The sequence below is a fragment of the Pseudocercospora fijiensis genome (assembly GCF_000340215.1).
Source record: "Pseudocercospora fijiensis CIRAD86 unplaced genomic scaffold MYCFIscaffold_9, whole genome shotgun sequence".
In the NCBI taxonomy this organism is placed as follows: domain Eukaryota; kingdom Fungi; phylum Ascomycota; class Dothideomycetes; order Mycosphaerellales; family Mycosphaerellaceae; genus Pseudocercospora; species Pseudocercospora fijiensis.
In genome coordinates this window covers 2,014,431-2,026,414 of record NW_006921540.1, presented here as the reverse complement: position 1 = coordinate 2,026,414, position 11,984 = coordinate 2,014,431, and the positions used below count along the sequence as shown (strand labels likewise).

General features: G+C 54.8%; 5 protein-coding genes across 5 annotated transcripts; 2 read left to right on the top strand and 3 right to left on the bottom strand.

The window, feature by feature from the left end:
* Nucleotides 1-107: 107 nt before the first annotated feature.
* MYCFIDRAFT_87847 (uncharacterized protein) lies at nucleotides 108-1,588 on the bottom strand. The gene is made up of 3 exons (XM_007932719.1): nucleotides 1,100-1,588; nucleotides 687-1,052; nucleotides 108-634 (listed from the first exon to the last, which is right to left on the bottom strand). The coding sequence occupies exons 1-3, from the start codon at nucleotides 1,533-1,535 to the stop codon at nucleotides 291-293; spliced, it is 1,146 nt and encodes a 381-aa protein (XP_007930910.1). The 5' UTR covers nucleotides 1,536-1,588; the 3' UTR covers nucleotides 108-290.
* Nucleotides 1,589-1,668: 80 nt separating this feature from the next.
* MYCFIDRAFT_205083 (DENN domain-containing protein) lies at nucleotides 1,669-5,303 on the bottom strand. The gene is made up of 3 exons (XM_007932718.1): nucleotides 4,699-5,303; nucleotides 3,624-4,643; nucleotides 1,669-3,567 (listed from the first exon to the last, which is right to left on the bottom strand). Exons 1-3 carry the CDS (start codon nucleotides 5,077-5,079, stop codon nucleotides 2,077-2,079), a joined length of 2,892 nt encoding a protein of 963 aa, XP_007930909.1. The 5' UTR covers nucleotides 5,080-5,303; the 3' UTR covers nucleotides 1,669-2,076.
* Nucleotides 5,304-6,685: 1,382 nt separating this feature from the next.
* On the top strand, nucleotides 6,686-8,187 carry MYCFIDRAFT_205082 (uncharacterized protein; the record flags this gene model as incomplete). The annotated part of the gene is made up of 2 exons (XM_007932717.1): nucleotides 6,686-6,766; nucleotides 7,107-8,187. Exons 1-2 carry the CDS (start codon nucleotides 6,726-6,728, stop codon nucleotides 8,185-8,187), a joined length of 1,122 nt encoding a protein of 373 aa, XP_007930908.1. The 5' UTR covers nucleotides 6,686-6,725.
* Nucleotides 8,188-8,766: 579 nt separating this feature from the next.
* Nucleotides 8,767-9,387, bottom strand: MYCFIDRAFT_80955 (uncharacterized protein; the record flags this gene model as incomplete). The annotated part of the gene is made up of 1 exon (XM_007932716.1): nucleotides 8,767-9,387. One exon carries the CDS (start codon nucleotides 9,385-9,387, stop codon nucleotides 8,767-8,769), a length of 621 nt encoding a protein of 206 aa, XP_007930907.1.
* A 693-nt stretch (nucleotides 9,388-10,080) lies between these two features.
* On the top strand, nucleotides 10,081-11,539 carry MYCFIDRAFT_36907 (uncharacterized protein; the record flags this gene model as incomplete). Its single annotated transcript, XM_007932317.1, has 2 exons — nucleotides 10,081-10,858; nucleotides 10,935-11,539. The coding sequence occupies 2 exons, from the start codon at nucleotides 10,081-10,083 to the stop codon at nucleotides 11,537-11,539; spliced, it is 1,383 nt and encodes a 460-aa protein (XP_007930508.1).
* Between the last annotated feature and the right edge of the window lie 445 nt (nucleotides 11,540-11,984).

Here is an 11,984-nt window from a genome sequence, read left to right as displayed (position 1 = left end):
GCCGGGCTGAATGGCATTGCTTCGTGGAACTGACCTTATGGATTCCAATGGTGGGAGATCGAAGTTCGAGGACTCACTCACCAGGTTACGAACCGGCAAATTCTAGACACGTGGAAGTCAAGTTTGATCTATCAAGTGCGGGTGATTACAAATTCTTCTTCTCCTAGCACACTCTCGAGAGTGCAAGGCTCTTGAAGGCTTCACCAATGTCGAGAGTGACCGAAAGGAAGTGAATGGTCTAGACCTGTTTCTTGTTTGGCTCGTTTGGCTCGTTTGGCCCGAAGCGAAGCTCATCCCATGCGCATACCAGGATAGCCGCCCGGGCGCATAGGTCCCACTCCGCCAGCACGACTCAGAGGGATTGCTCCTGGTGGTCGTCCGGCCCTCACTCCGGCACTCATGCCGCCCATACCGCCGGCGCCGTAGCGACTATTGGATACATTCTCATCATCGTAGCCGGACTGCCCGTGGCCTTGACTGTTGCCATAAGGTCCTCGCTGCACTGTGCCTTGCCGCAGACCTGCATTGCCCAGTCCAGTACCGCCGAGAAATGTCGAGTTGTAAGAGCCGAACGCCGGCTGTGGTAAACGCTGTCGATTCGATTGCTGCTGAGATCCACTCATGGGAAGGCTATCTATCGATGGCGTCAGTATCATTCTTGGTCCAATAGTGCCTTTATCACTTACGAGAAGTCCCAGAGTTACGTGGTGCAGCGCTCACTTGATACCCCTGAGAGGCGTTGTTCTGAGACCAAGTATAGTCACGATGGCGATTACGGCGCTCTTCACTGCCTCCACTCCCATCACTGAAGTCGCGGGCATGCACGTTCTTGGTAGGGCGCTGAGCAGCGGAGATTCGTGTCTGCTGGTTCGCATGTGCAAGTACATTGTCAGCATCGTTCTCAGCAGCCACTTCGAGCCCGGCGGCCAGCTGCTGCGCCTTGAGCTTCTGGTAGAGGTTGTTGATTTGGTGTTGAGCTTTGGCCTTTTCCTTGTACGAGCGATCCAGAGCCGCATTGTTCTCCATCAAATTGGCATTCTCAGCATGCAATGCTGTCGAGGGGTTAGCAGCATTCGCGTAGCTGGAGATGAGTACGGACCATCGAGGCGTTGCCGCAGGCGCTTATTCTCATCCTTCTCCTTGTCAGCTACATTCTGCATCTGAGTATTGAGCTGGTTCCAGCGATCAGCGAGACTTGTGGCCAGGTACTGCTGATACGTGATCTCCTGGGCCATTTGATATGCCCAAAAGCCGAGACCTCGTCCCGCGCACTCCATGATGATCGTCGGCGACAGGCCGCTCAAAATACTGGTCTTGTAGTCCTCGGTCGGGTTCAGCGAGGTGATGACCGCATCGTCAGGATTGGTGAGGTCAGTCTTGCAAGCCGGACATCGTCTCTGGCCATCCTGCGGTTCCGAAAGACCCAATCGGTTGGCACATGGAATGCAGAAGATGTGGCTGCAGGTAGTGACGACTGCCTGGTCGGGGACGTTGGCACGACAGGTGAGGTCGTTGCAGTGCAAGACCGCGTCCATGGCGTCGAAGGCCCGCCCGTAAGGAATGGCGAAGGATCAGGAGCGGAAGTCTGAGGTCCGCGGAGATTGCTGCCGAGTTCTGGTTAGCGTGACTGATGGTGAATGATTGCGGAAGCCGCGACGGCTCGGTGAGCAGCATGCACTTTCCTCGCGTGACAGCGTTGATACAAACAGCAGACTGCTATCTGAACTACATCGCCGAACATACGATCGTACACATCTCCTCCACCTCCACCAGATCATAGTATTAGATAGTTTCAGGCCGTGAGAACGAGTGACGTTACAAAGATGTTGCCGGTGTCTCGGCAAAGCACAAGCAAAAGGGAGTATCTCAGCTTAGAAACAACAAAACAAAAGCGTGCAAGCGTCTCGGTGTCCGGCAAAGACAGACATGGCACCAAGATGATTCTCGTAAAACCCCGTTCAGCTCCTGTTCAACGCCATGCAAGATCCTGCTTTTCTGGCAGTAAATGTCCACAATCAATTAATTCAAGATCGTAACGACTGGGAAGCGACCGCGAGACGACCGCGGTTTAAGGAGTCACGCCGTTTCCTGCGGGCTTCGTCGGTGCTCAAGACCTTGAGGAATGAACTTGGTGACAGGCTCCTCGACAATCTCCTCCAGACGGTGACCGACATCGATCTCTTCTTGATCGGCAATGTGGGTTGGCACCTCGGGGACATCTTGGTTCTTGTATACGCTGTTCAAGCTCGACCGCTGTGGTGTTGCGGCAGTGCTCTCGCTCACTGAGCTCATGCTGGTGGAGCTGCGGTCGTGTACAAGGTCTGGTGTTGGTGGCACGTTGGAAGTGCCGGATGTCGAAGATGTGCCAGACACGCGCTTCGGATGTAGGTAGCTACCAGTGCCCTCGCTCTTGCCATCGCCGTATTCGGACTCAGACCCCACGCTGGCCTGGTCGTTGTCATGGTCGCCGTCCACGGAAACGGGCGTGAGGTTCTTCGCCGGTCTCTTGCCGCGCTTCTTCTTGGACTCGGGCCTGTCATCGTCGTCGCCTCCTTCGCTGGTGGCGCTCGAAGTATCGGCGCGTCGTGCGAGGTCGAGACCTTCGACGGCAGCGGCGCACTGCTCTGAGATGTTGCGAATGATGTAGGCGATCGACTCCGTCTTGTCGCGGAGATGGCGATCTGCGACATCAGTCAAGCTGAGTTCAGAAAAGCGCTTGCGGGGAGCCGAAGTGGAGTAAAGGCGAGGCTCCATGGCTGAAGAGATGTCCTCACCATCAATGCGACCATACTGTGACAGACGCGTGCTTGCCCTGGAGGACCCTCTGGAACCACCCATTCCACCAATACCACGATTGAGGCCGACTTCGTTCTCATCCTTGACAGGCGACTTGTCTCCCTCGAGTTCCTCATCAGCGTCGACGAATTCGGCAGTTTCTGGAGCGTCGTTGAGCGACTTGACGATGTGCTCCATGTGGTGAGCTTGTCCGTCGATGAGCGCACGAAGGTGCAACACGACGCGCTGTGCCTCGTCGCGTTGTCGGAGGAGGGTAGCATTGGTGTGCTGCAGCGCCGAAAGGTCCTTCTTGTTTCTCTTCCGCTCTCGCTCCAGCTCTTCTGCGATTTCCTGCTGCAAAACGAGTGCCTCGAGCGCGTCGTCTCTTTGCTTCTCGGTTCCGGAGAGGCGGACTGTGAGCCGCGCAGCATCGTCTTTCTGCTGATCGATCATGCTGGTGAGGCGGCGGTTCTCGCGCTTGTGGTTCTCGATCTTCACCTTGAGGTCGTTCGTTTCCTTCGTCAGCTGTTCGGCAAATGCTTGGAATTTCAAGAACTGCTGCTTCCAGCTTTCCAATTCCTCGACCAAAAAGTTATTACGCTTCGTGACCTTGGCGAGCTCGGTGTCCATGCGGCCCTTCAAATTGATGAAGTCTTGCCATGCCTCCATCGCGTCACGAGAGTACTGGTTCCTCTCACGAACGATCTCGTTGAGGTGTCTCATAGAAACCTTGGTCATGAGAGGCTTCTTCTGAGATCCGCCGAAGACCGACTTGAGTCCGCTGTTCTTGCCCTGTGCCCGCATTAGTACTTGAGATATTGGGTTGCCGGCACTCGTAGACCACTTACCAGCTTCTCGCAAGCACGATCCATGACTCTCATGAGCTCTTCCTGGTTCCACCAGCCTGGATCTTGCACGCTCTCCACTTCGCCGCGCATGACAATGATTTGACCAGCCGGGATGAGTTTGCCACCGCCGTAGGCAGAGCGGAGGTGCTGCGGCACACCGGAGGGCACAACATCGCCATTGAGGGCCTGGGTCATCCGGTTGATGAGTTTGGACCTCTGCTTAGCTGACCAGGCGTTTGGCGGACTGGATGTGAGTACGAAATTCCGGTCGAGGTCGACCACCAAAGCATCCGATGGCGCTGTGAACAATGTTCGGCACTCGGCAGTCACGCCCAGGATATAAGGTCCAGGTTCCTGCACTAGCTCCTTTGCATGGCGGGCGTGCACGACAGGGACGTACAGGCCACTCCATTCGTAGACGCGAACCATGAAGCGGACAGTCTCGGTAGCCACGGTCAACATGGCAGGGTAGTGCGAAATGAAGATGATCCTTCTGGTTGGCGACACGGCAGCCTCCAAAACGCCTAGGATATTGGGGATTGAAAGACAGCTGAACAGAGGCCACATTGCAAAGTTCTGGAAACCAGTTGGGGAGGCAGGGAACTGGTAGCAGAGCGCATAATCCTTCATGTCAATGCGAACCAGATCGTTCAGGCGTGGAGCGGGAAAGCTCAATATCCTGGAAACTTCCTCTGCGTGGAACAAATTGGTGGCCTTGTTCCAGTGAATCCACATGCCTCGCAGGTAGTCACCCAGTAAATTGTACAATGGATAACGCGAGAGGAAGGACAAGCAGTATGGAATCCAGTAGGTCTCGCCGGGAGTGTCATAGTAGTCAGGTTCCGTGCGCTTGCGCAGATCTCGGATGGTCTCCGCACGCTTCTCGTCGGCACGCGACCAAACCCTGAGTGCGATGCCATAGAGAGTGTGCGAGGAATCCTGCTGCAGGACAAATGCGTGGTGCACACAGTGAGGTTGGCTTGCGCCCGTACATATCTCGACATCATGGGGGAAACATGCCTGATCCTGGTCAGCATTGGCGGAAATGAGATGCGTGGTGGAATGATGAACTTACTCTCATTGCAGCATGGAGTGATCTGGCGATTTCATTATCTTGCTCCAATCGAGGGCTGCTTCCAAGAATCTCTGGAAGCCAGAACTGACCGACCGAAGCCTTCATGTGGCCGATTTTGCCGTGGGTCGGAGCGGGTGCCTTCACCCATTGCGATGGCTCTCGTCCCACACCGCATACCATGTATGCGTGCGTCAATGTCTTGGGAGCGCGCGAGCCAGTCTTGGCCGGAGGCATTGTGCTCGGAATTGGCTGCGCGATGCGCGAGTGCAGGGAGGAGGTGCGGTTGGGGATCTCCAGATTGTTGTCGTCACCGCGGGTTGGAGGACGAGCAGACTCGTTGGAGCGCGGGCGTGCGGCTGCAGAGTGAAAGGAGGGCGCCATGATGGGGATGTGGTGGTAGTCGAGCTGCCCACAGAGCGATGGCGAGTTGAAGGTGGCGGTGGTCTGCCGCCGGTTGCCCAGTGCAGTGCAGTAGTAGCTCGTTGGCTGGCGTTGGTGAGGCACGATTGCGCTCTGGCGGCACTGGGGGAATGGACAGGATGCCGGCCTGCTGCCCACGAGCGTACGACGACACGCTGAAGGTGGGCGTGTAAGTCGGTCACGATGGACGAAACAGCAGGTTAAGTTAGGTGAGAGGACGGAGCGGAAGATGAGAGGCAAAGTAGCACGACACGATGCTCTGCCCAGATGCCCAGCTCGACATGCTCGACATGCCCTCGCCGAAGCTTGATGCGTCGTGCCCCTGGGCTCTTCCTCCAACGGCTTAAGCGGATATGCAGGACGAGGTCTAGCGTGAAATCAAGCGTGTGTGAGTTCATGAAACATGCAGGGATGACGGCTTACGACGGCGTGGTGTCGCTCCGCATTGAGCGAAGTCGGGCAACAAAGTAGATAGTGCTAAAGCTTGCTCATCCAGCGATATCAGCTGACTGATCAGTTTGATGAAGAGGTGCGGAGAAGATTTCTCTGGTTCTCACGATAGGATGTGCCTGGCCTGGCCTGGCCTGGCCTGCGTTGGGTGCGGTGGCAAGTGCAAGTGCCTCTGCCCGCGCGCGTCCTGAATCGCATTGGCAAGCTGCAAGGGCCAGGGGCGCCACATTGATGAACAGGGCAGGGCAGGGCAGGGCAGGGCAGCTTTTGGATTTGTTGTTGGAGGTGCCGGCCTTCTGCGTTCGCTCACTTCGCACAGCTTCGATGATCGATATGCACAACTGCATGGGAGCAGTACTGCCGTAGTGCATATTCGCTTTCGGTGCCTGGCGCATCAATACTGTACTGCAGCTGCTCCCAGTGGCGATGAACGGCCGGTCGAAAGTGGAAAGTGGATCATCGATTAACATTGACAGCGACTGACATGTCTTTTTTATCGATCGATGATCGTTGGTGCCAGTCATACCCAGTCCACTGTGAACTGTCCACACACTCCAGCCTGCCCAGTGCCCACCGCGCCCGTGCAAGCAAATCTCCGTTTCCGTTTCCGTTTCCGATGCCGTTTCGCGAAAGTGCCAAAGTGGTGCTGGCGTCACGTGGCGTGTCGCTCGCGCGGAATCCTGCACGCGGCACGCCAACGCGCGCACTGGAGCATGTCCATCCACATATCCATATTCCCTCGAATCATCCCTCGATGCCCGTCTGATCTCTCCAACCAGGCAGGCACGACGCTCGCTTGGGCACACTTGCAGTTGTTCACGACTCAGGACGTCCCGATCACGGCAGCAGCGCAAGTCTCGAACGCGAGCTGATGACGGGAACCGCCGATCCGGCCGATCAAACAGCTGCTCAACGCCGTCTGTAACAGCGGAGGTACGGTGCGTCGGTGCCTGCTGCACCACCGCCGAGCCCTCTCCAAAATTTCCTTTCGTTGTTCCCGCACCCCAGCCAGCACGTCCAATCACATGACGCCTTACATCACCACACTTCCTGCCCAGACGATTTGAGAGACCGAAGCATACCGACTCATTCACCACACCATCATTGCTCCAGAGTCATCGCCACCCCGCAAGTATTCGCCGGAGCACGCAACCATCATGTCGAGCCATACACTCCTGACCGGCCTATGCAGCATCTGGTAGGTCAGATTTTCCCCATCTCCTTCATTTTTGCCACACCGTATTGGTCGAGACTGCAATCCTGAAAAGGAACATCACAGGAGCCGCCTCTCCTGAGATGCCCTCTCTCAGGCGCCGAGGAGAACGAGAGGGGTATGCGACGTGCCAGACTCATTTGATCACGTGCGGTACCGGTGAGGCATCAAACATGGAGTCTACGGCAAAGGCATTGCAGGTCCAAGGCAGTGGCGTCTGGTGAAGACTGCAACGCCTGCTTTCTGATGTCGTGCACTTGCAAGGCCATCGTGATCAACGACAGCATTATCTTTTGATCCATTCGCATAGTACTGACGGTTGTAGTTACACCAATAAACCCAAATATCGCTGTCCGCGATGCAAGACGCAGACCTGCTCGTTGCCGTGTAGCAAGAAGCACAAACAGCGAGCGTCATGCAGTGGAGTGCGCAACCCAGCCGAATTCGTGAAGAAGAGTCAGCTTGCAACGCCTGCCGGAGTAGATCGAGATTACAACTATCTCAAAGGTGTAGAGCGCAGCATCGACGTTGCCAGCAGAGAAGCTTCCGATCGCGGCATTGGCAAAAATGCTGCACACCACCGAGTCTTTCGAGGGAACCATCCAGAAAGTATCGTCCAGAAATATCTGGCTGCTAATCGTATAGCCATGCATCGCGCACCCACTGGAATGAGTCGCCAGAAGTCCAACCAGACCCGAGCCTCGAAGCGAAACCATATCCTGTGGACCGTGGAGTGGATCGATGCCGATGGACAAAGCAACATTTCTAACGATTGCTTGGAGTCGGACAAGCTTCGAAACCTGTATGCTGGCACTCAACTTCGACAGCACCACGCCTCCAATGGAGAGAGTGAGCGGGCAGCATCCAAGCGGCGGCGTCTCGAAAGGAAGAAATTTGCCGAGACCGAACAGCAAACAGAGACAGCACCAACTGAGCCTCAGCCGAACGGTGACGTCGAGTCGGTAATCGAAGAAGAGTCAGCAAGCGCCAAATTGAATATTGGTGCAGGGGCCACAGCAGATGGTGAACAAGGATCTGGCAGTTCCGCGATACAGCAACACTTTTACCTACTAAGACCCGGTACCAGCTCTTCCAACAAAGTGCTCATTCCGCTAGACGCGGATACAACGCTCACGGCAATGTTGCGAGACAAGACGGTGCTGGAATTCCCGACGATCTATGTTCTACCACAAGCATCTAAGTCGCTGCCTCCGGGGTACATTCTCGAAGATGCATACCTTGGCGCTCGCAAAGAAGAAGACAAGGAATCGCACGATGCATTTCGCACGACAGTGGAGAGAGCTGGCTTTACTCGCGGGTTCAAGCAGGAATCGGAGCCATCGAACAGTGACGCGATTGATCCGAACAAGATACTTAGTATGCTAAAGCGAGATGTTACTAGATGAAGCATAAGGTACATGGAGCATGATTCTTTTTGACATCATGCCTTGGGTTTTTTTTTATCTCGTCATGGCGATATCACAATATCGGAATTCCATTGCTCTCTTGGCCGCTCAAAGAATGCAAGTATCTGCCCGCAAACACAGCACGCAGCGAGTGGACAATGTTCTGCTGGAATGCTTTGACTGCCGACAGCGATAGGAGTACTGGGGTCGGATTCTCGGGCAGCCCGCGTGAGACAAGTGCGCTTCGCTGCTGGTCACTGTGAGCGATGGCGAGACCGTTTGGCTCTTGCGTAGCAGTGGAATCGCCCACTGGGCAACGACATAGAGACCAATGTTTGTGAGCTGGCAAGACTAGTTGGTAACTGTCTCCACAACTTTACCACATTACACATACCCTGAAATATGATCGCGTGCTCGCTTAACTCGATGCACTAGTGTTCAGCTTCAAAATTTCTCGATGCACTTCCCAATCGGGAAACAGGTGAAGCATTACATGGAACCGATTCGACAAAAGTAACATCATCTCTTGCTACGTCTTACAAACATCCAAAACCACGATACACTTCCACACACTCCTCCCTAACTCGTCAAAGCACTATCCCTCTGCCTCGCACTCTGAATCTCACTCTCATGCATCTCCCTCAAACACCCCGTCTTCGCAACCGTTCCCGTCAAACTCGCAGCCCCCACCTCCTTCATAAACCCCAACACCCCCGTCTCATGTTTCCAATAACTAACATACCTACTCTTAACCACAATCAACCCCATCCTCGGATCCCGCGGTCCCCCATCATGAACCCCATCCCCAACATCCCCAAACCAAGCCGAAACCCCCTTCGTCCAAATCTCCTGGATCCTCGGATCGGAAGTACTCATCGTCGTCGCTTCCCCGGACACGGAGATCCAGTCTTGAGTTTTCGAGTCTTGGAAGATCACCTGTGCTTGTGGGGAGGCTTCCAGGTCGCGGAATTTTTGCGAGTGGGTGTTGGCTAGGAATAAGAAGTCGGGGCCGGAGCGTTTTGCTATAGCCATGGAACGTGCGACGGGACCGATGTTTGGGCGGTGGGTTCCTAGCATGCAGACTCCGAGGTTGTCGGCGATTGTGTAGAAGTCTTGGAATTTCTCTTCGGGGGAGGTTTGGGTGTCGTATTGTTTGGTGACCGATGGGTCTTGGGTGGGGTCGAGGACTTTTTCGGGCATTGTGTGATTGTGGGTGCTCTTCTTTTTGATTGTTTGGAGGTGGATTGATTGGGATGGTTGGTGATTTGTTCTAGGTCGAAGCAAGCAAGATCAAGCGGCTTCTTTGTATGGCTGTGTGAAGCTCAAGTGACGCGGTGTATGGTCATGGAAACGTATGCCTGCATAAAGTCATGATGCAAGAATGGGAGAGCCTTGGATCAGCCAAGACCAAGGTGTGCAACACAGCATATTTTCTATCATTCCTCGGCATTGAAGAAAGCATGGCGCTGAATCGGACGGTGACGGAGGCTCATATGTCTGCTCGGCCCTCGTCCGCGATCCCTAGGAATCCATTTTTTGAAGGATGCAGTCGCGCTCATCCTATTATATAGGCTATCGTCGCGACTTCGCATACACTCACCTACTGTACGTCTTGGCGTGAAAACCGCCTTCTGCATGGTAGTATTTTCCTAACGGTCATTGGATGGACAGGGAGTTGGCCTGATGAACTCGTCTTGTTCCCGTCAGCTCTCACTGACTTGGCTCCTGACTAATCGTAAGATGGAAAGCTGAGATTTCTGTGCAGTACTAAGGCCTTGGCACGATGCAACCTAAGAAGCTAACCAAGAATTTCGTGAGACTGCAGAAGTGTAAGAGGAGAAACACAGATCCCATCTTCTGGAAGCATGAGAACCTGTCTCCCATGCTCCAGCCATGAAGTCACCAATTCCCGACTACCTGAATCGCGTGCTCGACCATGCCCGTCCAGATGACTCCGGTGCTCCGGCAGGCTACATTGACGTGCTCGCACGAGCCGACACATCTCGGCTTGCGGTAGCTATCGCCATGGTGGATGGCACGGTGTACAGCGCAGGAGATGACGAAGTCGAGTTCTCAATCCAATCCATCTCTAAAGCGTTCGTGTATGCCCTCGCCATTGAGGATGCGGGACTACAGGCCGTGCTGAAGAAGATCGGAGTGGAGCCTTCAGGTGATGCGTTCAACGAGCTATCACTTCACAAAGATAGCAATCGTCCGATGAATCCAATGATCAATGCCGGCGCCATTACGGCCCACTCGCTGGTCGTCGGTCCCGATGCGACTGCCGAACAGCGTACAGATCGGATTCTCAAGGTCATGTCGAGACTGGCTGGCAGACAGCTCGCGGTATGCGAGGAGGTCTACGAGGCTGAGCTCAAGGACTGGGACCGCAACATGGGACTGGCTCACATGCTAAAGGCGGCTGGCATTATTCGTTGCGATCCCCGCGAAGCTGTGAAGGGCTACATTCGCCAATGCTCCATCAATGTCACTGTCCGAGATCTCGCTCTCATGGCTGCGACATTGAGCAATGCGGGCTATCAACCGATCACCAACGAACGAATCTTTCCTCGCGACAGCGTGCGGCAGGTGTTGTCGGTCATGACCACTTGCGGGATGTACGATGCCGCGGGTGATTGGGTGTCTAATGTTGGCATTCCTGCCAAGAGTGGTAAAGTCATGACGATTCTCAAGCGGTTTGCGATGATATTGGAGATAGGTGCTGACCGTTACATTGCTACTTTCAGGTGTGGCTGGAGGCATTCTTGGTGCCCTACCTGGTCAAGTCGGTCTGGCCGCATTCTCGCCTAAGCTCGACGAGAAGGGGAACAGCGTACGTGGGGTCAACATATGTGAGCAGCTTTCACGAGACATGGGTCTCCATATGATGGACGTCAGTCAGATCGCTCGCTCTACTGTGAACACGGCCGTGGCCACGCTGAACACTGTCAACGACCAGCACCCGAATAGCAAATGCCGCGTTGCGATTTTCCACCTGAGAGGAGCCGTCCGGTTCGCTGGCTCTGAGATCTTGACGCGCACGTTGACGAGGAATCTGGGAGCCCCGGATGCCAACGATCCAGGCTCGGGTGCATATGCGGATGCCTGCGCCGTAGTGCTTTCCTTTCGCGATGTCTTCTCTCTCAACAAAGTCGCGCGACGAGTGATTCACGAGGATATCAACCGACTGCTTGCAGATGAGCGAAGTGTCGTGGCAATTGATCCCTCCGGCGTTTTGAGATGGGATCCGGAGGGCAAGGAGAAGCATCCCAAGATTGTCCACAGTCAGGACGAGGCGAGAGAATTCATTGGCGGAGCAGGCTGCTCAGCAAAGGTGGAAGAGGACTGGTGATTGTCATGATAGCTGTACTGCGTAGTACATAACGATGTGAGAGAAGCACATTGGTCATCCGGCAACGGACGCTAGCGGATGTATCCCTGTCGAGACGAAACGGCGTCAGAACTTCACGCGATGCTTCTCCCTCCCTCTTTCACTCTGAAGCTTCACGCAACCTCTTTTCCCCCCAAACGTACATACCGATACCCGTTATAGTCGGTGTGAATCGTTTGCTATCCAATACGCGAGATGCGCTGTTCGGCGGCATGTCGTAGTCCAGCGACCGCGGCCTTCGCGTTCATTTCACCCTGTCCATCACGCAATGAGCCGTGAGCCGTTTGAATCTTGCAGATGGCCTGCATGTTAGTATAGTGTAATGCGCACGATGAGCTTCACACTTCCTGCGGCATCTCGAAAGTCCCAAATCATGGGCTTCGTGGAAGGACGCAACGTATCGTGA

Bases quoted from the DNA above. Each gene is read 5' to 3' on its own strand.
- MYCFIDRAFT_87847 (XM_007932719.1), bottom strand. From the start codon at position 1,535: ATGGACGCGGTCTTGCACTGCAACGACCTCACCTGTCGTGCCAACGTC. The intron at 1,053-1,099 runs GTCCGTACTCAT...ACCCCTCGACAG, and splicing joins CCTGCGGCAACGCCTCGATG to CATTGCATGCTGAGAATGCC. The intron at 635-686 runs GTAAGTGATAAA...CGCCATCGATAG, and splicing joins ACGTAACTCTGGGACTTCTC to ATAGCCTTCCCATGAGTGGA.
- MYCFIDRAFT_205083 (XM_007932718.1), bottom strand. From the start codon at position 5,079: ATGGCGCCCTCCTTTCACTCTGCAGCCGCACGCCCGCGCTCCAACGAG. The intron at 4,644-4,698 runs GTAAGTTCATCA...GACCAGGATCAG, and splicing joins CACTCCATGCTGCAATGAGA to GCATGTTTCCCCCATGATGT. The intron at 3,568-3,623 runs GTAAGTGGTCTA...ATGCGGGCACAG, and splicing joins ATCGTGCTTGCGAGAAGCTG to GGCAAGAACAGCGGACTCAA.